Source organism: Perkinsus marinus, assembly GCF_000006405.1.
Source record: "Perkinsus marinus ATCC 50983 genomic scaffold scf_1104296935302, whole genome shotgun sequence".
Lineage (NCBI taxonomy): Eukaryota > Perkinsozoa > Perkinsida > Perkinsidae > Perkinsus > Perkinsus marinus.
This window is the reverse complement of record NW_003214508.1, coordinates 168095-191633: the sequence shown is the minus strand read 5'-3', so window position 1 is coordinate 191633 and position 23539 is coordinate 168095. Positions and strand designations below refer to the sequence as shown.

At 49.2% G+C, this 23539-nt stretch overlaps 8 protein-coding genes across 8 annotated transcripts; 6 read left to right on the top strand and 2 right to left on the bottom strand.

Moving 5' to 3' along the window:
• Positions 1–1051: 1051 nt before the first annotated feature.
• Positions 1052–2506, bottom strand: Pmar_PMAR003334 (10 transmembrane domain, possible aa transporter, putative; the record flags this gene model as incomplete). The annotated part of the gene is made up of 1 exon (XM_002784036.1): positions 1052–2506. The coding sequence occupies exon 1, from the start codon at positions 2492–2494 to the stop codon at positions 1052–1054; it is 1443 nt and encodes a 480-aa protein (XP_002784082.1). The 5' UTR covers positions 2495–2506.
• Positions 2507–3127: 621 nt separating this feature from the next.
• Pmar_PMAR003333 (hypothetical protein) lies at positions 3128–4093 on the top strand (the record flags this gene model as incomplete). Its single annotated transcript, XM_002784035.1, has 2 exons — positions 3128–3985; positions 4076–4093. The coding sequence occupies 2 exons, from the start codon at positions 3128–3130 to the stop codon at positions 4091–4093; spliced, it is 876 nt and encodes a 291-aa protein (XP_002784081.1).
• Positions 4094–4598: 505 nt separating this feature from the next.
• Pmar_PMAR003332 (RNA-binding domain protein, putative) lies at positions 4599–8958 on the top strand. The gene is made up of 20 exons (XM_002784034.1): positions 4599–4666; positions 4764–4888; positions 4951–5012; positions 5114–5299; positions 5442–5569; positions 5630–5719; positions 5769–5841; positions 6037–6170; positions 6486–6539; positions 6600–6675; positions 6765–6974; positions 7031–7154; positions 7220–7436; positions 7485–7695; positions 7795–7971; positions 8027–8150; positions 8258–8414; positions 8457–8564; positions 8611–8709; positions 8759–8958. The coding sequence occupies exons 1-20, from the start codon at positions 4614–4616 to the stop codon at positions 8898–8900; spliced, it is 2550 nt and encodes an 849-aa protein (XP_002784080.1). The 5' UTR covers positions 4599–4613; the 3' UTR covers positions 8901–8958.
• Positions 8959–9546: 588 nt separating this feature from the next.
• Pmar_PMAR003331 (ornithine aminotransferase, putative) lies at positions 9547–11522 on the bottom strand (the record flags this gene model as incomplete). The annotated part of the gene is made up of 12 exons (XM_002784033.1): positions 11340–11522; positions 11222–11289; positions 11057–11178; positions 10915–11010; positions 10763–10871; positions 10640–10700; positions 10481–10583; positions 10375–10436; positions 10205–10320; positions 10048–10160; positions 9853–9984; positions 9547–9804 (listed from the first exon to the last, which is right to left on the bottom strand). Exons 1-12 carry the CDS (start codon positions 11492–11494, stop codon positions 9547–9549), a joined length of 1395 nt encoding a protein of 464 aa, XP_002784079.1. The 5' UTR covers positions 11495–11522.
• Positions 11523–11946: 424 nt separating this feature from the next.
• Pmar_PMAR003330 (conserved hypothetical protein) lies at positions 11947–13246 on the top strand (the record flags this gene model as incomplete). Its single annotated transcript, XM_002784032.1, has 6 exons — positions 11947–12017; positions 12063–12403; positions 12455–12584; positions 12628–12747; positions 12789–12942; positions 13016–13246. The coding sequence occupies 6 exons, from the start codon at positions 11947–11949 to the stop codon at positions 13103–13105; spliced, it is 906 nt and encodes a 301-aa protein (XP_002784078.1). The 3' UTR covers positions 13106–13246.
• An 831-nt stretch (positions 13247–14077) lies between these two features.
• On the top strand, positions 14078–16603 carry Pmar_PMAR003329 (protein angel, putative; the record flags this gene model as incomplete). The annotated part of the gene is made up of 9 exons (XM_002784031.1): positions 14078–14199; positions 14248–14326; positions 14383–14484; positions 14535–14665; positions 14719–14829; positions 14893–14969; positions 15276–15348; positions 15601–15723; positions 16540–16603. 9 exons carry the CDS (start codon positions 14078–14080, stop codon positions 16601–16603), a joined length of 882 nt encoding a protein of 293 aa, XP_002784077.1.
• Positions 16604–16728: 125 nt separating this feature from the next.
• Pmar_PMAR003328 (Beta-mannosidase precursor, putative) lies at positions 16729–19996 on the top strand (the record flags this gene model as incomplete). The annotated part of the gene is made up of 15 exons (XM_002784030.1): positions 16729–16881; positions 16924–16988; positions 17033–17111; positions 17153–17305; positions 17357–17497; positions 17761–17882; positions 17936–18045; positions 18149–18266; positions 18549–18655; positions 18704–18830; positions 18879–18962; positions 19239–19352; positions 19400–19486; positions 19547–19706; positions 19751–19996. 15 exons carry the CDS (start codon positions 16729–16731, stop codon positions 19994–19996), a joined length of 1866 nt encoding a protein of 621 aa, XP_002784076.1.
• A 618-nt stretch (positions 19997–20614) lies between these two features.
• On the top strand, positions 20615–21154 carry Pmar_PMAR003327 (beta-mannosidase, putative; the record flags this gene model as incomplete). Its single annotated transcript, XM_002784029.1, has 3 exons — positions 20615–20707; positions 20747–20867; positions 21015–21154. Coding segments are annotated over 3 exons (354 nt in total), but the record flags the coding sequence as incomplete, so codon positions are not given.
• Positions 21155–23539: the final 2385 nt, after the last annotated feature.

Here is a 23539-nt window from a genome sequence, read left to right as displayed (position 1 = left end):
TTACCTTTTAGCATGAACACTTGATATTTCCCAATACAAACAAGACAACTCGAGGAAAGCGAAATGTGTGTGGGAGAAAGGAGTAAGGAATACTTCAATAACGAATACAACAGCGGAAGATAACTAAGCCCGACGACGGACCCCGGCCTATCGAGAGCCACGGGTGAGATAAGACGACAAGCACCGACTTGAATCGATGAACACTAGAGCGATGCCCAACTGCGAGCTTCAACTCCAATGATCTCAATCTCACCCACGAGAAGCTCTACACCGGATTAGCTATCTACCACCACAACGAGAATCCACGAGGATTCTCAGGTTAAGGTATTACACCTCGAGACAAGGAAGCTAGAATTCATGTGGTCCATAATGATCATCACCCATGATCATCATAGCACGAACCTAGCAATCTCGCCTTAATGCGAATGCACTAATCTCGATACTAAATTACAGTAACTCCTATAGTTATACTGAAGCGAAGCAAGAAGTCTTCACAGCAAGCAATCCGCAGTATAGAACGCTATAAGGAATCACATAAATCTCTACGAGAGCCACCTACTGATACTGAGTCGTCTCTATGATGAACCATAGTTCGATACACAGAGACGACAAATGGTAATAACGTGCTCAAATTGGCGTGATCAAAACACCACCAGCACCGAAAGGTAGAGCAGACACTAGTGTCAGACTATACTACGGATCGGTCGGTTGAGTGAGAGCGAGCACGACATAACAATGAAAGGCGACGAGCACAATCAAAATATCTATTCCAGAGCTCTCCACTCGCGTTGTTATTCCTACCGAACCACAACGTGAGTGTTATACGAGAGATGGGATTGTTTGTATTGATGAGAATGATAATAAGGTGGCAGCAGTATAGTAACGATAACAATACATGAACTACTACCACCAGAATAACAACCTTATCATGATAAGATTTGAAGCCAGGGGCTCCATAGGAATAAGGAAAAGTTGTCCAGGACTTCCTCAGCCCTCAAACGATACAGTAGACACAGCTGAGAGGACAACACTGGCGATCTACTGGTGCTGATTACTGTGCAAGATGAGAGCACATCTCGGGTACGGCTGCAGGAGTTACAGTCTTGTAAACTGTGATACCCGAGGCGACCAGAGATAAGGCCATCAAGCAGATAAGGACAGTGCACTGGACACGACTCTTCCAGGTACCAAATTTACCACCACAACGGTCCATCACTTCACCGTCACCAAACTCCTTGTGTATCATATATCTCAGTCTCATGTAGAAGACTGGAGGGAATATCATTTGCAATAAACAATACGTAATGGCCGAGTTAAGATCAACCAAGAACGAGAACTTGGGCACTGTTATAGCGACAATCGCTGTTAATACAACAAGTATGCTACGCAAGGCACTCGTCGCAATCAGCGAAGGCCAGTAGCCCCACTTCTCAACGCGCTGTGATCCTTCACCCAACCCAAAGACATTTTCGATAGCTCTACACGAAGGGTGAAGAACTACCGCGTAATGGGTTGCACAAAGGACAACAATGCTAACAAATGAGATGTATCCCCAGACATCCTTGTTCATGGCATCTGAGACGTTATCATAACACAGCAAGCCTTGACCCCAACCAAGGTAAGATGGGACGGTAACGACGAGATAGACCGCAAATAAAACGACAGTAGCCCAAAGAAACACAATTGGACTGTGTGCCGGGTTCTTCATATCGTGAGTTACGGTTGGAGTACCGCAAGTCACGGAGAAGCAAAAAGAGAAGGTAGTGTATGCACCAATCAAAGTAAGAGGTTCTGGAACAGCCAGTTCGTAGTCAACGTTGTCGTGGTCCTGACCGAATTCGACGAAGCCTGCCACACAAAGGCCAATGATGGTAGTGATGATCGACACCACGCCAATGGTGCTGGAGATATAGCCGATCTCACGCATAGTCTTGAGCCAGTTGACAGGCAATAAGATGAACATCCATATTATGATCCACCAAGTTACACTGATACCGCTGTAAATATGGTAAGAATTCTGTCCAAGTAGTAAAATAAGGACACACGACGATCCAATAAGTGATACGTGAAGGGCAATAGCGACGATAATCTGCCCTATTCTGCCGCAGGTAAAGCGACCAATGTCTTCGTAACTGGCCATGGAATCGGCACCAAGCTCAAGGGCCATGACTCTACACCGATAGAGGAGGTAGATCATGAGGTAGCCGACGAAGCCGCAGAATATGAGAAGCAACAGTGCTGGTAGATACCCAACGCTAGCCGTCGTCTTCCCTAAAGCCAAAAGGGCAATGCCGACAGCAATCATGACCGTGTTGAAAACCGCTTGGAAATCGTTACTGCCAACGACAGGTTTCTCCTCGGAGACATCCGACTTCACATCACTGATGCAGGTAGATGTATCCAACGTCCGCGCAGGTCCACGACCCTTCAAATCCAATGAATCATAACTGGAAGATACCGTCGTTGTAGGACTGTCCATATTGATTGGGTGCATAAGAAAGCAACTGTAATTTGAATCGCTGTGACATAGCTACATCGCTCCGCTCAGTAATAATCTCGCTCGCCTTTAGCGAATAGGCGCAACTTCGTGTGACACTGTGTGGTGTGTGCGTCCCCACCAATTGACTTACTGGGATCGACGTCAGTTCAATCACAGTGGCAAGTCTTTGCGGTGACCGCTTCGTCGTGTGGTTGTACACTTGTGGGTAATCAGACTAAATCACCATTCCTCGCCAGCAATGCATCGCCCCTACTTTTTCCGAGGTCGCTAAATGGTATGCTTGAGTAACATGCATGGTCCCAGGGATAACGCTGGAGCAAAGTCGTACGACTGGAACCGAAATCCTAACCGTGTTTAGACACCCCAACCCGTAAGCCGGGGTGGTTTCACATATTCCATCTGCACTAGGGAAGATCTTATCCATACGCACCGGCAAGGATTCTCGAGAATATCTTACGGTTTCAGGAAAGCGCCGCGGATCCACGAGTGATGCAGTAATCGGTAGTGTGAACATTTCAGGTGTGAGGAGGGATGATTCCTAGAGTTGCAGTCCACGTTTGCGTCCCGTAGCACTGATCGTCGCACGTGTTATCGTTGATGAGTCAGTGGCTTCTACTCTCATCCAGCATGATCCAAGCTACGCCTCTCTTTATGGTTATCCCGGCTGTGCTTGGAGCAGTGCCGCGTAATTTGCAGGGGACCTCGACGAGTGCGACAACTAGTTCGACCCCATCGACTCCGACGTTGTTCACTGCTCCAGTGAATGTTGCAGTCCTGCAGAATACCTGTGATATCTACTGCCAGGGACTCAACGGAGGTGCTTCTTACTGTAAACTGGATTTGAGCCCACCCACTTGCCAAGGGGGTGATCAGCCTTGTGGCACTATTGCTATCTGCGGCCCTTCTGTAACGGTGACACCGACTGATGCGGTCCCCACTGGTGATGGAACGTATGAGCCAGCGTGTGACACTATGTGTCAGAGTCTCAACGATGAGGCTTCGTACTGCAAGTGGTGGCTCCCTCGCCCTACTTGTCTCGGTGGTGATCAGCCGTGTGGGGATCAAACTGTGTGCACCTCGCAGACGTGGCCTCCTGCCCCGACGCCGACACTTCCTTTCGAGGCCCACCCTTACGAGTCCGTCCCTTGCAATTCCTACTGTGTTGGTCTTAACGGACCATCCTCCTTCTGCAAGTGGTGGAAGAGTGAGCCCTCCTGCTACGGTGGGGATCAGTCCTGTGGCCCATCAGATTGCCCTACCGGCACCCCTGCCCCCACTGGAGGTCCTCCTGACTCTCATGCCGGCCCCAGTCCCAATTGTGACGCCTACTGTGCCGCTTCTAACACAGGTCTCTCCGGTGATCGCGTGTCGTACTGCAAGTGGTGGCTCTACGTACCGGTCTGCTATGACGGTGACCAGCCTTGTGGACCGAGTATCTGCAATAATTACGGCGACAGTACCATTGTGGCCTCTGTCACGACCGAGGTAACCAGTTCACAGGCATCCACTACCGAGAGCGTCACCTCCACACCTGTGACTACCACTGCGACCACCACCGCGTCACCCACTGTTTAGTTTAGTCATGATGACTGAGTCATCTTCCCGGATTGATCTCACAGAGTCTGGCCGGGATCTTCTCGCCTACTCCTATTCGCTAAGCTATGCCGTATATCTCTGGATTGTAGGCGATTCATCGTATATATGAAGCCAAGATGATCTGGTCTCTCATGCGGTCCAGGTCAACCCATGAGTCGCGCATGCCGTCTCGTGAAGTTACTTGTTGAGCTATTGTGTTCAGTCGGTCGTGAACATTACTCTTGCTTTTTGTAGTTCCCAGCGACCCGAGGAAATTCGAAGAGGTTGCCATTTCACCTCGTCTGAGCTTAAAGCCACCTGCTATAGGAATTGACGATATGTTATTGTAGTCTGTGGCAGTTGACATCTACCCTCGTGGGCTACATCAGCTGCGGGGTTGCGTTCAAAAGGGAGTTTTTAGTGGGTCTCGTTTCATACTGTCATGAATCATGGCGATAGAAACGTATCATCACTGATGGAACGTCCGAGTTGTCTTGTTAGTGTTCGTACCTTCAGGCATTCTCTTAGGCATTTTCCAATGTCCACAGAGGAAGGGCAGAGCTCCCGTGTTATCGTCAAGAACCTTCCAAAGTAGTAACTTCCTGAGGAGTAGCGCGAGTTGACGTTCGCTACTCGTCCTTCCATTGATGCGCGGATGCGACAGGTTTGATTTGGTTTTGTGTATCAGGCACGTAGACAATGCTCGATTAAAAGAGTTCTTCGCAGCACACGGTGAAGTTACCGACGCTCGTGTGATAAAGACGAAGGACGGCCGCAGCAGATGCTTTGGCTTTGTCGGATTCCGCTCTCCTGGTAATACAGTTCGTTATCTCGCTATCTATACTCTAGCGTATTACTTGTACTCCTCACTTCAGCTGAGGCTAAGAAGGCGTTGCGGGCAGTTGATAATACCTTCATGGACACGAGTCGATTGCAGGTAATTTCAGAGGAGGGTGTTGTCCTGGTAGCCTGTGGACTGCTACTATCATTGCTCAACATGTTTGCGGTCTCTATATAGGAGTAGTTGCCTTCTTTCAGGTGGCCATGGCCCTCGCCGCACATTCTACGAGGCTGCCGAGAGCGTGGAGCAAGTACTCCAAGGCGACGCAGCAATCACAGGAGGACTTGGCGGCTTCCGGCGTACACGGTACTGGAAAGTCTAGGGAGGAGCGACAAGCTGAGGAGACCAAGCGTCGGGATGCTGTCATTGCAGGGAAGGCGGAGGTACTGAGGGTTTACATTGGAGATGACCAAATGTGGTACTATTCTCCCCAACCTTGAGCGAAGGGGGAAAACCGCGTCGTGTGCGCATCGTCAGATGTCCTTGTCTATCGCACTGAGATGAGAGTGATGGTTCACTTGTTAGAAAGTGGAGCATGTCGGCGTACGGAGAGGCAAAGCTGGTGTTGCAAGCGTGCGGACCCATGTAGCGTTCAAGGACGACGATGATTCTTCTGACGAGGAGGAAGAGGACACTCCGGTCGAAGATGAACAGTAATGACATGTTACGCTGTCTACATATATGCAAATCATCGTGGTTATCGCTGTACTCAGACAAGACATCCAGACCTTGGATGTAGACGCCACTGAGGATCACCCCACTGCTGCCGAGAGCGGTTTTGGTGGAGGTGCTAGTGATATGGAGTAGGTGCAAGTTGTGTATACGTTGCTGACGGCATGCTGGGTTCCTTAGTTTCCTACGGAGTAAGATGGTGACGTCTGAGGGGGAGGAGAAGGATAGCGAAGCGAAGGAGGCAAATGACGAAGTAGTACTTTCACGACCATGGGCTCAGGTGGTCTGAGTTGTCGGTGTCTCATCCTCGACAACGACGAGCCTCTAGGACGACTCAGTTAGCTTAAATTTTGGAGTAGGGGATCTGAAGGGGAGGCATTTCAGCAGTTCGGGTTGTTCATTGGAAGAAATTTCTGTTGCGTCGACACCCTCAAACACTCTTTGATAGGATAACGAAGAGGATGAGGAGGGGTCGGAGGCAGCGGGAGACGATTCCGATGCCGTCCTGATGGACACTGCGAGGCTGTTGTTGGTCAACTTGCCGTACATTGCTACAGAGGATGATATCAAGAAGGCTTTCCAGTAGTAACTGGGCTCCTATACCTAGTGGAAGTCGTGGCACTCTCCGGGTGAAGTATCAAAGCGTATTTGCTGTTTGACAGTGTGGGATGATATGCACATGTTCAACTATGTGTTGCTGACGATATGAAATTCTGGTGAAATTTTGGGAAATTCTTACTGGTTTTTGAACGCTTCTCTATTCTAAGTCGTATATGAACTCCTATACTTATTAAAGGAACTCCTGAGCTCAGCTGAGGCAAGCGAACATGTGTTTTAAAACTGTTTCTTGAGCCTCTCAACAATGTGAACGTCTGACAAGGAGATTTGTGTGTTCAGGAAGTTCGGGTCTATTGAGGACGTGGTGGTGCTGCGGGATGAGGATTCGAAAAAGTAGTACCACGATTACTCTCTGGGTATTGACTGAGACTGCTGAGTCGGTGTGTTCGGCAGGTCTCGCGGTATGGCCTATGTGACTTATCTATTCCCGGAGCATGCCGTGCGAGCTAAGGCTGAGATGCATGGGAAAGTAAGCTTTGCAGGTCTCGGTGGATTCACTGTTGAGCTAACTTTCTAGCATTCCGCCTGATTTCCTGTGACGCGCATTGACACTTGCAGGTCTTCCAAGGCCGCGTACTGCGTATCAAGGCAGCACAGGCTCGACCGAAGAAGCATGTGGAACGGGACGAGAAACGCCTTAGTCGTAAGCAGGAACAACTGAAGAAGCGGAGGGAGAATGCGGAACAACATACGTGGAATTTGCTCTTCGTGTCTGCCAATTCGGCTGTCACCGCCGCAGCTAGCAAACTTGGTCTGAACAAAGCTGATGTAATACCAGCCTTTAGAACCTTGAGGAAGCACCTCACCGTGGGTCGCCGGTGTAGGTGATGGATGTAGAGGCCGACGACTTGGCAGTACGTGCAGCTGTTGGCGAGACTGAGGTCGTGAGGGAAGTCAAACAGTGGCTGAAAGAGGAAAGAGTCAGAGTGGACGCTTTCGAGAGGAAAGGTACTGATTGAGGTTTGGGGTTACAGTAGTGTGATGGAATATATCGCATGGGGTGGGGCTCTCAGGCACGTCGTTGTTGACCTCCAAGGCGACTACTTATGACGCTGAGTCACCTAAGCCTAAGGGGACGAATAAGGGGGAGAAGCCGCAGCTATCACGGTCGAAGGATACGCTCATTCTTAAGCACCTTCCGGCCGAGTCTGTTACGCTGGCAGAACTGAGGGCGGTGATTGGGAAATACGTCAGTGCGGCCAAGGATAGCGAGCATTCAGCTCTGCAGAAGTAATTGACGCCTGCAGCTTCCTTGTAGTGGATATGGTGCTGTTGTAGGTTGCTGCTAGCCCCGACTAGGACAGTCGCCATAGCTCAGTTTGTGGACCAGAAAACTGCTCAACATGCCTTCAAGAAACTCTCATATCGCCGATTCAAAAACGCGCCGCTTTATGTCGAATGGGCACCGGAGAATATATTCGAGCCGAAGTCGGAACAGAAGGGAGTAGGGGAGGAGACTCGCGATGAGCGTGAAGAGGCTGAGGAAGAAGTAGGGTGGCTAAGCTCACGTCTATTTGTCTGATTCTATGTTGGTCGGGCGCGTTGGTTCAGATTTTTTCCGGCATTCCGTTGATCCCCTAATTATCAGGTGTCCACTCCGATGGAAGGGGTAGAGCATGAGACAGTTGAAGTGCAGGAGCAGCCGAGGAGTGCATCGAAGGAAGAGGAAGAAGAAGCTGTCCAGGAGGAGGAGGAAGAGGAAGAGGACGGTGCTGGTAGTGTCAGTGTGTTCGTTAAGGGTTTGAGCTTTGACACCACTGAGGAGGTGGGTTGCGGCGGTTCAGCTCGAGTCACATCTCTGCACCGAGTGGTACCTTCAGACACTCCGGGAGCACTTCAAGAAACAGGCAGGTTACATCAAGTGCAGTATTTCTCGAAAGACTATGCCTGATGGCCGCCAGCTGTCCATGGGCTTCGGCTTTGTCGAGTTTAAGAATCACAAGGGTAAGTACGGCTGAAATCTCGCTGTGAACCATGTTTGTTTTCTTGATGGCATGATGATTGTGTCACTGACTTGAGGAACATCTTTAATGATGTATGTTGTTCCTCAGCTGCAAAGGAGTGCATCAAGCGTCTGCAAGGGAGTTCACTTGACGGGCGAACGTTGGAGCTGCAGATAGGTAGAGGAGGCAAGGCCGGGGGTGGGAGCCAAAGCAAGATAGGCCAGGCTGGCGTCACTAAGGCGGATACGAAGGGGGCTACTAACAGGTAATGAAGTAGAGCAGATTAGCTTGCATCAAGTCTGATCAGGCTATGTGTTCGAAATGTAGCTTTCGAGGCATCACGTAGAGACATTCGGAAGCTGTTCTCAACCTATGGCAATGTTGTGGCAGTACGCATGCCCCTTAAGGTTGATAGGTAAGGACCTCAGCTCCTTGTTACTATCGTCATTGCTTCCGATCAGGAGCGGTCATCGAGGATTTGCTTTTGTCGAGTTCGTATCGAGATCGGAGGCCCTCGCTGCGATGGAGGCATTACAGCATACACATCTTTACGGAAGGAGGTGAGCTCTTTATGGTATGTGAGCATAGAAGAGGTATATGTCATCATAGACTCGTGCTGGAGCCAGCTGCTCATGAGGATACTTCGATCGAGACCGCGAAGTTGAAGCAAGATATGAAGGATGAGAGGAAGCGCCATGAGAAGATGAACGAGTCGGCGAAGCGACGGAAAATAAACTCGCTCGAAGAGTAGCTCTATGAAGGCCCGCCGGAATTTGGCACAATCGCCCAACGTCTGTTCACGTAGTGTTTCTACTGTTACTTGTACTAAACGATATTCACGGACCCAAAGTTCCGAGTTCATCAACTTATCGGAGTATCATTTACTGGGTATCTGTTGGAGCTACAAAGGGACGCCTTCATAATGGGTGACCAGCCTCATGCACATACGACGTTGGAAAGGCGATGGGGATTTTAAGACCGCGAGAGAGGGCGTAAAGATTTTGATTCATCAACTCCCGTCGCCTTACAAAGCGCTGGTGGGTTCTGTGACAATCGCAATGATCATAATTCTCCATTGCCAGAAAAATCGGTCTTTGTCGATGTGAATACTTCGCCAAATTTAGTTCGGCACAATGCCTCCATTTATGCATCTTTATTTTCCGGAGCCCGAGGTGCTTACTACCATATCTATAATGGATATTTCGAACGCAAACTGAAGGCGAAGAGACTGTGCGTTACCAGCATTAGAAAGACATAGTTGATAAGATATCGAGGTGTCTGTCTTCTCCAGTCATTAAAAAAATACTCTCAAAATTTTGCTAGTTGGACTTGAACTGCGGCCTCCCAGCAGCTCGTAGCGTGTTTTCGACATCCGAGCTGTTGTTGAGCTGACCAATTCATCGTCGAGTTGCGACTTCCGTATAAACCTCATCCAAAGCAGTGCAGAAGTGGTCGACATCTTTCTTAGTGATGCACATTGGAGGCGCTATCCTGAAGATGTTTCCGTGCGGGCCGGCACCACCAATGAGGAATCCCTTCTCCTTGAGGCGGTTCCACGCCCATTTCATATCACGGGCAGCAGAATCACCAATGTGCTCAATGCCGATCAGCAGACCGGCCCCTCGAATGTCTCCAATGAATGACGAATGCTTCACCTATTCACAGAGAATAGGAAGTTCATATTGGAATTGAGTGATGCTCACCTTGAGATCCCCAAGGCAACTCAAGAGATGATCACCAACATGTCGGCAGTGCTCCATCAACTTCTCGTCATCGATGATTTTGAGTACTTCCCGCCCGACTGCCGTCTGCACGAGCCCTCCACCGTAGGTATTCTGAGTGAGCGATACTCAGTGATCTGTTCTGCTAGAAGGGGAAGGAGGGGGGGCGTGACCCACGAAAAAAGTTTTCCTTCCCAGCTCGTTCATAACGTCTTCGCGTGCTGCGACGGCTGCCAAAGGCATACCATTGCCGATGCTCTTAGCCATAGTAACGATGTCCGGCATAACTCCTATACGGAAATGAGAGCCATCCTTGGTGGATTAAGGAGCATACCGTGATTCTGAAACCCCCAGAAGTTGGTTCCTGTACGACCAAAGCCAGTTTGAACTTCATCAGCAATGCAGATTCCTCCCGCAGCTCTGATGCGTTCGTAGACGCCTATCAGATACCTGTCAAGGACGTTGGAAAACCTCTCACATGTACGGAGGAGCGACAGTTCCTACCCTGGAGGTAAGGTGATGAGTCCTCCAACTCCCTGTGTGGACTCAGAAATATAGGCGGCCACCTGAGACGATGTATCGGTCTACTGAGGAAGCCTCATTCCCTAACCTGTCCATCACTGATGCAGGAGTCGAGGTGGTCGGCCAGATCATTGAGATGATAGGTGACGATGTCCTCCACGGAAGCGTTGGGACCAAGCCTCGAGTTATAACTATCATACGATACGATGGAGCCGTACCAAGGCAGTAGTCACTTTGGGAGGCTTACACTTTAGGAACAGCCAAGTGGTCCACCCCGAAGCCTGCGGGGACTTGATGCTTGTAGAAGCCTGCAATGACGACGACTGATGCTAGCGGTCTATCCACGGTCTCTTCCTCTTCCTCCTCCTACCTACTGCCGTTATACCCTGGGTACCGGAGGTCATACCATGGTACCCATTGCGAAGAGCTATGATGGGCCATCGTCCTGTGTATAGTCTCGCGAGCATAACGGCTAAGTCCTGAAGTGGCAGTGGCCTCTCTTCAACACAGCAGAGGGGTTACATTGGCCTCTGATCCAGAGTTGACAAAGTAGACCTTCCAGCTCTTCCCATCGGGTCGTGGGGGAAGGCGTTCGACCAACTCCTTAGCGTATAGAGTCTACATCACACGGTCAAGGCAATGAAGGTGGCTCCATGGATTTTACTGGCTCTGGATGGGCATAGATTGGTGAAGTGTGCACGAGCTCCGAGGCCTGCCGCTGTATAACCTCCGTTATGCGAGGGTGGCAGTGGCCCACAGAGACTGTCACTATTCCACCAAAGAGATCTGAAGAGAGATAAGGCAAGTGGCACTTAATACAGCGCCTCACCGAGATACTTGCGATTGCTGTCGTCATAGAGGTATTGCATGTGTCCTTTGGTGATGACGAGAGGTTCACTGAGGACAGTACATGAGATGGTTTATATGGGAGGTAGCAGGCGGCCTACTCGTAAAGGGTGGTGAGGGGTCCGTGGTACTGTTGCCTCATGGAAAGTATCTCTGAGCGTGAGTAGCCACCAGAAGCGGTGGCAGTGGAGTAGAATACGCGAGGGGATGATCCCCATGATGATGTGAAGAGCGCTCTCCTTGTTATGATGGACATCAATGCATATACATAAGACGCTCTGTGAAAGCATATGTCCCTATTGACCTCCTACTCCGGATCCCCAAGTCTTACAGGCCATTCAACATACTGGAACGCGGTCTGGCCAACTGTTCAATGAACAGTGTTCATATGCCGGCGGTGGTCGATGGTCCGATGGTGCGTGGAAATCCTGGTCTGCACGCATATTGCGTCCTATGAGAGAAAAGCAAGATTGCAAGTATGCAAGATTGCGTGTTGAACGCATGATCCGTTACGTGCGTGTTAACATCATGTAATGTTTCTATTGAAACCCCTATACTCTAGTTATGATCGCCTTGTCATCTCGTAAGGGTCCTCACATGCTGGGCGGCTCTGCTGTAGCAACGTGCCTGAGGACAGCGTTAGATGGGGTTGGTATATTTCCGAGTGCGACCAATGAGGACGTCTGCAGCTACATTTATCTCACTTTAATGACTACTACCTTTACTAGGAGCTACAGTGCGGCTCCTGCCGTGTACGGCGGAAGATACAGAGACTACTGGTGAGCCGCTGGGAAGAGCCTTGTTCGGAACTTATTGGTTGTCAGGCGTGGTGGAAACGACGCCAGCGAGAGGAGTCAGTCGAGGGGAAGGTCGCAATGGAGGACCTTCAACCGGGACTGGGATACCTGGGATAAGAAGGGATACTACTACTCCTATTACGGCAGCAGCGATCGCAGTCCATCTCGTGGTCGCTATGGCTCGTGGAGTCGCTACTACGGCAAGACTGATGATGACTGGTACAGTTATAAGGACTACTCTAATGAGGGGTATTGGGTCGGCAATTGGTGGTACTGTGGCGATGGCGACTGGTATTGGAGTCGTGATACGGGTTATATTAAGTGGAAGAAGGAAGAAGAGCAGGAGGAGAGAGATTACTATGATGATGGTACCGCGCCTATTTGTGGTGTCCTAGTTGACTGTAGTTTATTCACTGCAGATTATAATAAGACCTCTGACTACTGGGAATATACTGCTGAGACACCCAAGAATGACTGGACTGGAGAGCAGTGGGCTGCGCTAGAGGACCGCCAAGGAACTTGGTGGAATAGTGAAGATTGGAATAAGGGGTAGGGAATCGTATGCTTTGACAGTGATTGCACAGCATAGTAGATATTATTACGACTATGGTAAGAGCGGTGAGAACAGCGATGGGCACTGGGATGGTCGTGTTGATTATGGCTGGCATCTGAGCTCTAAGTTCCCTAGGGCACCCAAGACTCTGGACGAACAGTAAGGCCAGCTATCACTCTGTTCACAAGGTCTTTGGTCAGTTACGAACCTCATGAAGACGTCGGGACGCCAGGTAATCCCTATATCCCACTTAGGGACTCTGCTGAGGTGTCTTGGACCCAACCGTCGCTATCGCCCCCTTCGGCTGAGCCCTCGATGCAAGAGCAACATCCAATAGCTGTTGCAGAGGAAACAGTATGGCGGCTCACTTGTGGGGGGCGGTGGTGGTGGCGGTCCCCCCATAGCATTGCCTATCGCTACTGCTCAGGTGGTAGAGGAGACTGGTACGGTGCCAGGGGAGGAGAACAGCCGAATGAACAGTGAAGAGGTTGACAAGAATGAAGAAGTTGGGTGTTAGTTATTTCATATCATCAATATGATTATTATGCTTTTTGGAGATGTTTGACGGTACATTATTGTTCTTGGAGGAGCTGCATTTGCTCGCCCATTTCGGCCTCGTATTGTGCGAGCGTTCGAGACCCCTAAGAATGGTGCTATGGTCATAGCAGTGTTGGGTTCCTATAGTTGGTTCAGGGTGTGTAGCTCATGATCGCTGGCAAGCTTACGCGAACCGGTCTAGACTATCGGTGGTGGAAGCTGCTGGTGGGCAGCATAGTAGCAGAAAAGCAATGGATCGGCCAGGGTGTGCTTTGTTTATGTTCGATGTGAGGTGAATTCTGATTGAGAGCCATATGATGGTGCTCAGTACACTCCAGGGTGGCCGAATAAATGCGCTGGACAAAGCGAGGAGGGATCTGACCCAGATCACTTTAGGAATCTTTTCCATAAGGTTGTGAAAGCTGTCTCTCGGAATTGATGTTCTCGTCGGCGAAATTGTTCTCTTTGATCATGAAAGTTGAAGTTCTTAGCCGTGAAACTGAAATCTCCTCACTGAACTAAGTTCATTGTTCGCCAACATGATGCAAATTTCGTATATGTGAAGCATAAAGGCCGACTAGCGTCCTTAGTCAGTTATAACTTTGAACCTCGGGCATAGCGGCCGTTCTGTTCGGCAAAAAGATTCCTGGATGATATAGTCCTCTGGCATACCGGCCACCCTATCCGGCAACTAGATTCCTGGATGGTATAATGCTCGGGCATACCGGCCCCCTATTCGGCAACTAGATTCCTGAATGGTGAGTCCTCGGGCATAGCGGCCCCCTATTCCGCGAATAGACGCCTGGATGGTATAGGCCTTGGGCATAGCGCCCTCCTGTTCGGCAATCAGATTCCTAAATTTTATAGTCCTCTGGCATAGCGGCCCCCCGCCCATTGTATCAGCTAGGCTTATGTTCGTCATCATCATTACTAGCAGTGCCCAATACCTCTAATGACCACCACCACCATCCCCCCCTCTTCCTCGGTCTTCTCCTTCCTCACCTGGAACGTCTTACACACAGCACACTATCAACGGCTATTGGCTGATCCTACATTTAATAACCCTAAACGGAGGTACTACTAATTCAGGCAGTTACGGTAGAGTACTCTTATTATATTCAGAGCACTAGCGCCCTCGGCTCGACAAGTGAACCTCACCAACCATCTGCTGAGGCTCAACGCTGATGTGGTGGCTCTGCAGGTGATGCTACTGTCATTGAGTGATACCTTCGATTTCGGGTCGGAGATCCTTTGCAGGAGCTGGATGTGAACACCCTGCCTACCGTCAAGGCCACCCTCGAGTCCAAAGGAGGCTATCGAATGGTATCTGCAATGATCAACGAGACAGTTCAAGCTAAGGTGCTGGCTCCTGGTGTCTATGCAAGGGCTTCAAGGTTGCTCCTTGATAGGACGGCTGTGCCATTTTCTGCAAGGCCGACCGCTTCGAGCCTCTGGTCACAACTGAATTTCGTATGTGCCATGCTCTTGACAAATACCTTCACTCATTGACTCAGTGCCAGAGTGGGCTCGGAGGAGCGCTGTAGTGGTGCTGGGATCACTGTGTCACATCATACATAGGTCGACCCTCGGTAGATACAGAGAGACTCGGGAAAAGCTCAACCTGTGTGTCGCCGCCTTATTGAGGGATCGGCTAACTGGCTGTGACCTCGTGGCGGCAACTACTCATTTGTTTTGGAGCCCAAAGTAGGGGTAGCAGAGTATCGGTCGTGTTGTTGGAATTTCATATCATTCAGCTATCGTTGTCAGATTCCCAGATATAAAGCTGTTACAGGCCTACCTACTGTCACGTCAATTAGAGGACTTCATAAGCGACAATACACCAGGTGCGAACACGAGTTTTTTAACGGCATGCTTCCGGAGCGTGACACTACCGTTCGTGAAGACTGTTCACTCCTGCGGCCACTGTAGTGTGGTCGGTCTGCTTCACGCGAACCCTGACTTGAGCGTGCCGTTTCCATTGCGGGTTTTGGGACTGCGTGAGTCGGATCAACGCGCACGCTATCTGCTGCGTAAAGCTTTCCCGACGTTATCAAAACAGGGCACGATGCGTCGTTTTTATGTTGGCAATTTCGGCCTCCAATAGTATTTCTCGATCAATCTGATGACTGTTATGTTATCCCGTTGTCCAGGTGACCCGTTCGTGAGCCCACCAGCTGTGATACTTGGCGGTGATTTCAATAGTACTCCTCCTAACAGTGCCGTGTAAGACTCGATGCAAGGCTTGGCTCGGGAGGTGTGCTCTACTCAGCATTCGGTGAAGTACTATCGCTGTTTTCTGTGGGCATCAGGTGTGTCTGTGAGGAATCTTGCTGTTCATTATTCTCCGCTCTGGAGTGGTTTTTTCGTCTTAACTACGATTCTCAGTCTAGCGCAATACAATTCTTAAACCTCGCCACTCGTATCAATAAGGAGTTTTAAGAGTGTCTTCATGCTGCATAGTTGCGATGCTTTCAGTTATGAGCTCCTTACCAAGGCTTCAGTCCAGCCCGACCACCCCGAGCATCCCGTATCGCTACGGCCAGGGAACAGAATAGTAATCACCGCACTCCTCCCAGGCTCACATGAAGGCTCGCTTGTGTGGGCGTCATTAACTCCATGACGAAGCGGTTCCATTATGTTGTTACATTTTCCTTCTTATCAATATTATGAGATTGACATATTGCATCGATCAGATCCCTGGTGTGCCTGAGGAAGCCGTCGGCTCACTCCGGCTACAAACAGGGCCTTTTATGAGCTCTATTGCGGCGCTGCAGGGGATCGAACCCGAGTTCACTAATTACACGCCAACTTGGAAAGGCTGTCTGGATTATGTTTTTTATAAAGAGGGACGCTCTAAATTACAGTGTGAGGAGTGTGGGAGATTTAAGCGATGTTGCTAGACGTAAAATCTTACGCCTCAGGCGTATATAAAAAAAGAGCGCCTATAGTTTTAGATTGCAATTGTATTCTTGCAGTAGTAGGTTACTGGATCAGGCGTACGAAAGAGGGCACCATATCTTCGAAGGTGTCCAGTTTACAACTCCTAGCAACATCCTTGGGAGGTTTCCCAGCATTCGTCTGGCTCAACGCCCTCACTCCCTACTCTGATTGTTTCTCCGCTCTTGCGTTATATTGATCTGTTACATGAGATCGTCGTCATCCCACTGGAGAAATGAGTCATCACGCGTCACGTGTAGTCGTATGGTGATGAGACGATGAGTGTGTATTGTAATGTGAGGCTTTAGGTGTCTCGATGGATCCTCTTCCGAGCCTAGACGTTCTAACCAAGCAAGGCACGTTGCCCAATTCCGACATTCCTAGTGACCATATACCTTTGAAGGTGTACTTCCGATGGCATGATGATGATGTTGGGTCAAGTTTCTGAATCCACCATTAACTATCATCTTGTGTTAGTCAGTGGCGACTCTTGGTGGGTGTCAAAAACAATGTGAGAGATGGCACTGAGACTTCCATGTAGAAAGAATTCTATCATGACTGAACTGTTCGTGGCTTCCTCAGTGATCCAAATAGGATTCTCACTAAATGAGTAGTCTTTAGTCACTGAAAAGTGAGCGAATTCACCCTAGAGTATAACTTCATTAAATGAGAGCCTATGTCGTGGCGCTTCCATTCGTCTCTCCTCTCGTTGCTGGCGATTTCGTGTGGAGTTTATCTGGTTCATCTGGCGGGCGGTGGCGGCTGACACAGCACGGTAATGCTTCTTTCCAGGAGGTAGAGGCAATCGTCCCAGGGCAGGTGAGCTGCTCATGAAGCCTGGATCTCGATGAAGATGTTTAGGTGCATTTGGACCTCTGGCGATCTCATGTTATACCCGACCCTTACTATGGCTACAACGATACAGCGTAGGAGTGCTAATTGACCATTCACTGTGTGTCACCTCTTTCAGATTGAGGTATGTTGCTGAGGCAGACTGGCTATATTCGACCAAGTTCGCAGTCCCTCGTGAGGCCTGTGATGAGGCGAAGGTGTGGTATTCTACTGCACTCGGTATTAATGAGCTCGGCAGGTCTCTTTACCTGCGACGATATTTTTCTATGGTATCGATACTGTGGCTGACGTCACTCTAAATGGATGTCCGATTTTGAGTGCTGACAACATGTTCAGGACATACAACGCTACTATGAAGCGTGGACAGCTTCTTTGTGATAGAGACAACGAGGTAGGCAGGCAGGGCCCTGGTGGGAAGTATTAGATGATTTATATCTCTCAGATGTCGGTGTTATTGAAGAGCCCAGTGAAGACGGCTAAGGAGAGGGCAGAGACTTATGAGAGAAAACATTCTGATTGGTCGATCGGAGTGCCGCCGCGCGAACTGCCGGCCGTATGGAACGGTTTCGATAGAGTGCAGATGGTAGGGTCAGCACTAGTGTTTAGTTCGTCTTTCTCTCATCGCGGTGTGAGAATATATGTATATAGTCAACTACATGTGTTGGTAACAATATGGAAATTCTTAGGCAATTTAGTGAAATTATCGTTGGTTTTTGTACACTTCCACCCGAAATCATGTGTATGGATTTTCATAATACAGTGAGGCAACTCATGAGCTGAGTTTAGGAAAACCAAATATATATTCCCACACTGCTTCATCGGTTCTCCCTAGGGTGGTATTATTAGTTACGTAAAGAGCCATGCTCCTTCGGGTGGGATTGGGGTCCTGGTCTAGCCACTAGTGGTATATGGAAGGATGTTCAAGTGGTGACTCATCAGCTGGAGAGGGGAAGGTCACTGACTGTCGAGTAGGATGCTGCCACTTTTGGGGAGGAGACATTCATTGTGGATGGTGACTCAGGGGAGTCACTTGGGACGTGAAGCCTATCAGTGTCACTAGGCTTGATGCTTGGCAGGCTAACGTGCATATATCATTGGCTCTTTCCCCTGATATACAGGTTGACCGAGTCAGTGTGGGCATCACTCTGGTGGATGGATCATCGGTGAATACCCATTATGTGGTGGGGTGCTTCCGTCAGCTTGATGTCGTGTTTCTAGACACCATTGTATGAAGGCTCGTGGGCGAATCTTCGTATCGAGGATCTGCGGCCTGGCTCGAGATCGGGAGTCAACTTCACAATACTTGATGGAGTGAAGCCTTGGTGGCCGAATGGCTATGGCGATCAACATCGGTGAGGTGTCTGCTGGGCGAACTAAGACTCATTAGAAGGGCGCTGTTGGTAGTATTGCTGATTACAACTGTTGGTAGTGTTGCTGATTACGACTGTTCGTAGTGTTGCTGATTAGAACTGTTCGTAGTGTTGCTGATTACAACTGTTCGTAGTGTTGCTGATTAGAACTGTTCGTAGTGTTGCTGATTACAACTGTTCGTAGTGTTGCTGATTACAACTGTTGGTAGTGTTGCTGACTAGAACTGTTCGTAACAGTCGGCATTGAAGCAAGGCTCATATCAGTTACACGTTGAGTGTGTGTGCATGGGCCGGCGATAAGGGTGATGCGTGCGAGGGCGACAAAATAACGGTGGGATTCAAGACGGTTGATTTGGTCATGGAAGAGGACGGTCAGATCTCCTCAGGTGTCTCTGCTTATCTCTCTCGTGATTGCTCAGATTATGGAAGATCTTTCTACTTCAAGCTCAATGGCGAATCTATTTACGCTAGAGGGGCGAATTGGATCCCGGCTGATGCCTTCGAATCTCGTGTTGATGAGTCCAGACTGAGGAAGCACTTCGAGCAGTAGGCTACACGCGAACTTTAACGGTTTGTGGTTGAGTACCTATACAGGTACCGGAAAGCCCACTTTAACATGCTGAGAGTGTGGGGAGGAGGAGTATATGCTTCTGACCTGTTCTATGAACTGGCTGATGAGTGAGCCGCCAGGCGTTAGGTCGTCATGATAGTGGACCAGTATTAGTGGTAGCAATACTTATAGATAGTAGCGGTAGTGGTAGCAATGCTCATCTGTCGACGGAATTGGGAGAGTTCTTTCTTCCCTTGAAAGGGCAGTCCTAGTAGTTCTCTGTTACCAACTATAACAGAGACCGGTGGAAATACTAGTATAAGACTTCCTTCTCTTTGGTCAGTACGTACTACCGGCTCTCTGGGTGTATCTCCCACCGAGAATCGTCGTAATGCCTCATGCAGGTATGGTTTCCTTATTTGGGAAGAAGCCATGTTCGCTGGTGCGACCTATCCAACTCTACTCCCCGGGTTCTTAGCTTCCGTCGAGTTAGAGATCAGTCAGAACCTCATACGAATGTAAGATAATGTAAAAGTCAAGGAGGCCGAGAAGTGCTGTTGTGTAGTGGCCATCATCCATCCTTGGCGATACTCGGGGGCAATAATGAGGTTGAGGCCTTCTATGGTTGGGTCGGCATCACTGATGATAAAGTGTAAGTCTAGGGGATATTACCCTGATTACTCGATCAAGTTCACGGAGGAGTGGTATTCAGATACCTTGAAAGTTATGCGGCACTGTTTTTCGACACTATACTGGCTACATCGAAGAAACTACTACCATGGTTACCCGCTATTCCTAGTAGCCCTTGGAATGGTGATGAGACAAGGCAGAACCCGGTTGATGATAACCCGGGCAATGAGACTTCTGGAGACGTACGAGCTGGTTCTTCTGGCCCGGATGATAGTAGCTATTTCAGATTCATTTCTACAACTACTTCTCGCCCAACATGTTTGACCTGAGGAAGCTGCCGAAACCGCGTTTCATGAGCGAGTTTGGTTTTCAGTCTTGGTCTAGTCTTGGAGAGCTGAGAACAGTGGCTGATGAGGAGATGCTGGAGGAGAGTCTCTTCTCTGAGGATCCTAGTAAGAATGTCCGGATTGTCCGATGTTTTCGAATTTTCGGTCTTTGGAGCCATCCACCGTTGATGGCTTACTATATCTGAGCTGGCTGGTTGAGTGTCGGGGTCGGTCACGGAAATATTTCGAGCGTTAATTAGGATGTGACGCGCTACATTCCCAGTTGGGACTCACGTCTTATTGATCATTGCCTAGACCTGAGCGACTACTTCTCACAGTCACTGTAATATAGTGAGCTGCTGCAATACAGCTTACGCTGCCAGAGACTACAGGGTGATGATGGTGACCGAGTCAATACACTTCAGAGGCTCATTGGCGATATGTCCAGTGTGTGGGCTGCCATGGAGTATTACATTGGAGTGATGCATCATCGCCTTACGAGGGGTTGATTAGCCTCGACCGTCCACTCGTTGATAAATTCGATAACTTGGCTCACAACTGCTAGCAGCTAGAGAGAGCTCTACGTTGCGCAGGGACCGAGCTATATCTTGTGCGAAAACCAGCCGGAAAACGTGGTCGGGAAGCACGCACCAAGAGTGCGTACCGAATCGTGTCGATCCTTGTTCGAGTCTTTGGTTGTTGAGACTGAGCGGTGTCGCCAAATCCTTTACTTCGTACAGTGTATCTGATATATGGAAGAGAAATCTCTGAGGGAAAGGCCAAAGACGATGTGGGTGAAGAGGAGATGTGTTCACTTTTCTTAGAGACCTGGCCATTCCACCGTCAGCATCTAGTTAATGGTGGCTCATATCTACGTAACTACGTTGACTACATGTTCGGCACGGAGCGCGGACAAAGTGCGAAAGCTTTTTGTGTTGAGGGGACAGCTCGCTCAGGAATTGAGTCTATGGAGTTGAGAAAAGCTGAAGCATATCTATCTCAAATTATTCAAGGGATGTGGCTGAAGTTGGTCGTGGAACATTGCCGGAGACTACAACCATACAATATGGGGCTACTGTGAGTCTTCGATTTTCCAAGCAGTGTGACGTTGGATGCACTCATTTGAATCATCCGCGTTGAATCGTTACATGGACTTCTGTCCGGCAGTTTTGGTCTCCTCTGAGAGTGGCGCTCGGCGTGGTATGGAAGTATTTCTGTTATCAGATATTGGCAAGCGAATGACATTTGGCCGACGGTTAGCTGGTCGACTATCGAATATTCAGGCCGACCAAAAGTGGCTATGACCATGGCACAATCGTTTTATAACCTCAGCGAACCTACGATGTTCTTCAACTACTCTATCAGCCCGCCCCTATTCTGCGTACAAGCTTCCACGGAGAGTTGTGAGGTGAGGATCTTCAATCTCCTTACCCAGAAGGATGTCGGTCAACCATGGAATTTGGGCCCATTGGAGTTGCGCTGTGCCGATGTGAATGACAGTTGTGGTGACGGGCAGTGTGTGGCCTTCTCTGATCGCCATAATTATCTGATACTCGGAAGTATGGCTAAGTTCCCGACTTCTCATATCACTCGGTTCGCCAGAGGCACACTGCAGGTGTACAAGGGCTTCATAACTTCACAATTTGCGGTGCCTTTTGTAGAGCTGGAATGTGACAATACGTGCGAGGAGAACCATCTGTGGTTACTTCCTAATCAGCGTGTTTGGGTGGGTGAGGATGTCAGAGTCGTGAATAGCCTGTGGCTTGCACTTGAATCGTATAGAGTGGGGCCTGGGCAAGATGATGTGATAGTCTTTTGACCACCGTAGTTTTATAAGTCCATATCGAGCTCATTTATCAGCTCTTTTGTTTGGTAACAAGTCTTCTCGAGAATCATTGACATATATGGGGAAGTGAGCTAAGCATACTATGTTCGGAATCTAATGTTTCTTAGTTGGAAATATGTTTGCGTGAAGTGGTATTCCATTCTGAACTGGACAGCTGAAATTATATTTTTCACATTTGTAATGGTACTTTGCCGAGAACCGCACTACGTTCACGAAAGGGCGTGGAATTGGTCAACAGGAGAGAATTGAGTGTTTCAAGTAGTTACAGCAAACACCTATCGAGTCATCTGTTGTGGTGGGGTAAGACATCCCTCAGTTCGTGATGGAGTTGGGCGTCTGGCTCGCTCTCTACACTACTTCGATGGAGCAATGGTACACTGTTCTGAATCAAGGGTGATTCGGTAGTGAGGACTGTATACGACAAGACGAGCGCCGCGGAGGGCATGACCAGCAGACGAGGAATAGATGGACCGTCCTAAGCATCGCTGATGGCCTTGTGAATCTTACTCTGGACGTTGCCCTACGGCGGCTAGAATACGTTGTTGCAATGCTCGAGGCGTGATAAGGGAGGCATCATCTGTGGTATGAATGGTGAAGATGTTTGAAGTGGTTTACCGTGGTTTGCCTTGTGGGGAAGCTAGAGTCTTGCATGCTGCTGCTTTTTAGTGAAGTTGTGGAGGATCCGTGTAGAAGATTTGTTTTATGAGTGGTGATGAAGCTCTGCTCGTCATGCAAGGTCCCAGCGGTACCTGCACTGCGCCTCATTGGATGCCTGATCAGGTGCTGGTAGCACCCGCCAGTTGGGGCCTCTGCTCACACGTGGGACAATTCTTGTGTGCTGGCTTGGCTAGTTTATTGTCGCTGAGCGCTCCACAGAATGGCATAGCGAAGGGCTGTGGTGTTGAGCTATGTTTTGTTAGATAGTAGGTAGAGGGGATCATCTAAGGACAGCGAGGAGTTCTGTGATGAGAGCGTGAACGGAATGAGTTAATATTGCGTACATGGGAATTAATTTGAAGATTCATGCGGGCTCATGCGACTGCTGTGAGCATGGATGTGACTGGTTGTGTTGAGATGCCAGAGACGATCTTTGAATGATTAAGCGTGAAGTGTTGTTTTCATAGTATCAAGAAGTAATCGAATAACTGCGATTCCAGTGGGGGACATTTTTAGATGATAGGCAGAGTGGTGATTTGCAGGATCAAGACTCCCCACGAATGGACGTACAGAACCGACAGCATCTGAGTGGAGGCGGCAGTTTACCTTCATGCTGATAGTTCTCATGCTAACCTTGTGTATTCATATAGTCGACTTCCGAGATGGCCTAGAGTCTTGCATTGCTAACCCTACGCGGGGCGTGTCTTTCCTGTGTGTTTTCTTTATCAACATAGTGTTGCTACGATGTGAAGCCATTCGTTCTGCTGTGTAGTACATATTGAGTGAGGGAGTGATTCAAGGGGAGTGGGATGTACCCAGCATCACTACGATCTTACTCTATCTGCTGTGGAACGGAGCAAAATATCACTAGCAAATTTGAGAGCAGTTTTCATAAGTCCAAGCTGATGCACGGTGAAATCAAAACAGATAGGATGTTGCTAGAAGCTGTCCGGATGTCTCATATCTTGGAATACTTAAAGTCGATGGTGACGTTAAGAGTGAGAGGGAACCATCGAGGTCGGTTCGACTTGAATGATGAACCCCTTGACTAACCCTTCTTATGTAACCTCATCGTGTCTGGGTCGGGAATACTCAACGAGGATTGACCGCCTCCAACAGTTGACTCTTGGTAGGCTGTTAGTATATGCCAGGCTTAGCGGTCTCGAGATATCGGCCATTGACGGGCATCGAAGGGAGAGAGAAGCGCATCGTGGAAGTGGAACGGCGGAATGATACCGACGCGGTG

Coding starts and splice junctions, on each gene's coding strand:
- Pmar_PMAR003332 (XM_002784034.1), top strand. CDS start 4,614: ATGTCCACAGAGGAAGGGCAGAGCTCCCGTGTTATCGTCAAGAACCTT. Junction 5,842..6,036: donor CGAAGGAGGCAAATGACGAA/GTAGTACTTTCA, acceptor ACTCTTTGATAG/GATAACGAAGAGGATGAGGA. Junction 8,565..8,610: donor ATGCCCCTTAAGGTTGATAG/GTAAGGACCTCA, acceptor GCTTCCGATCAG/GAGCGGTCATCGAGGATTTG.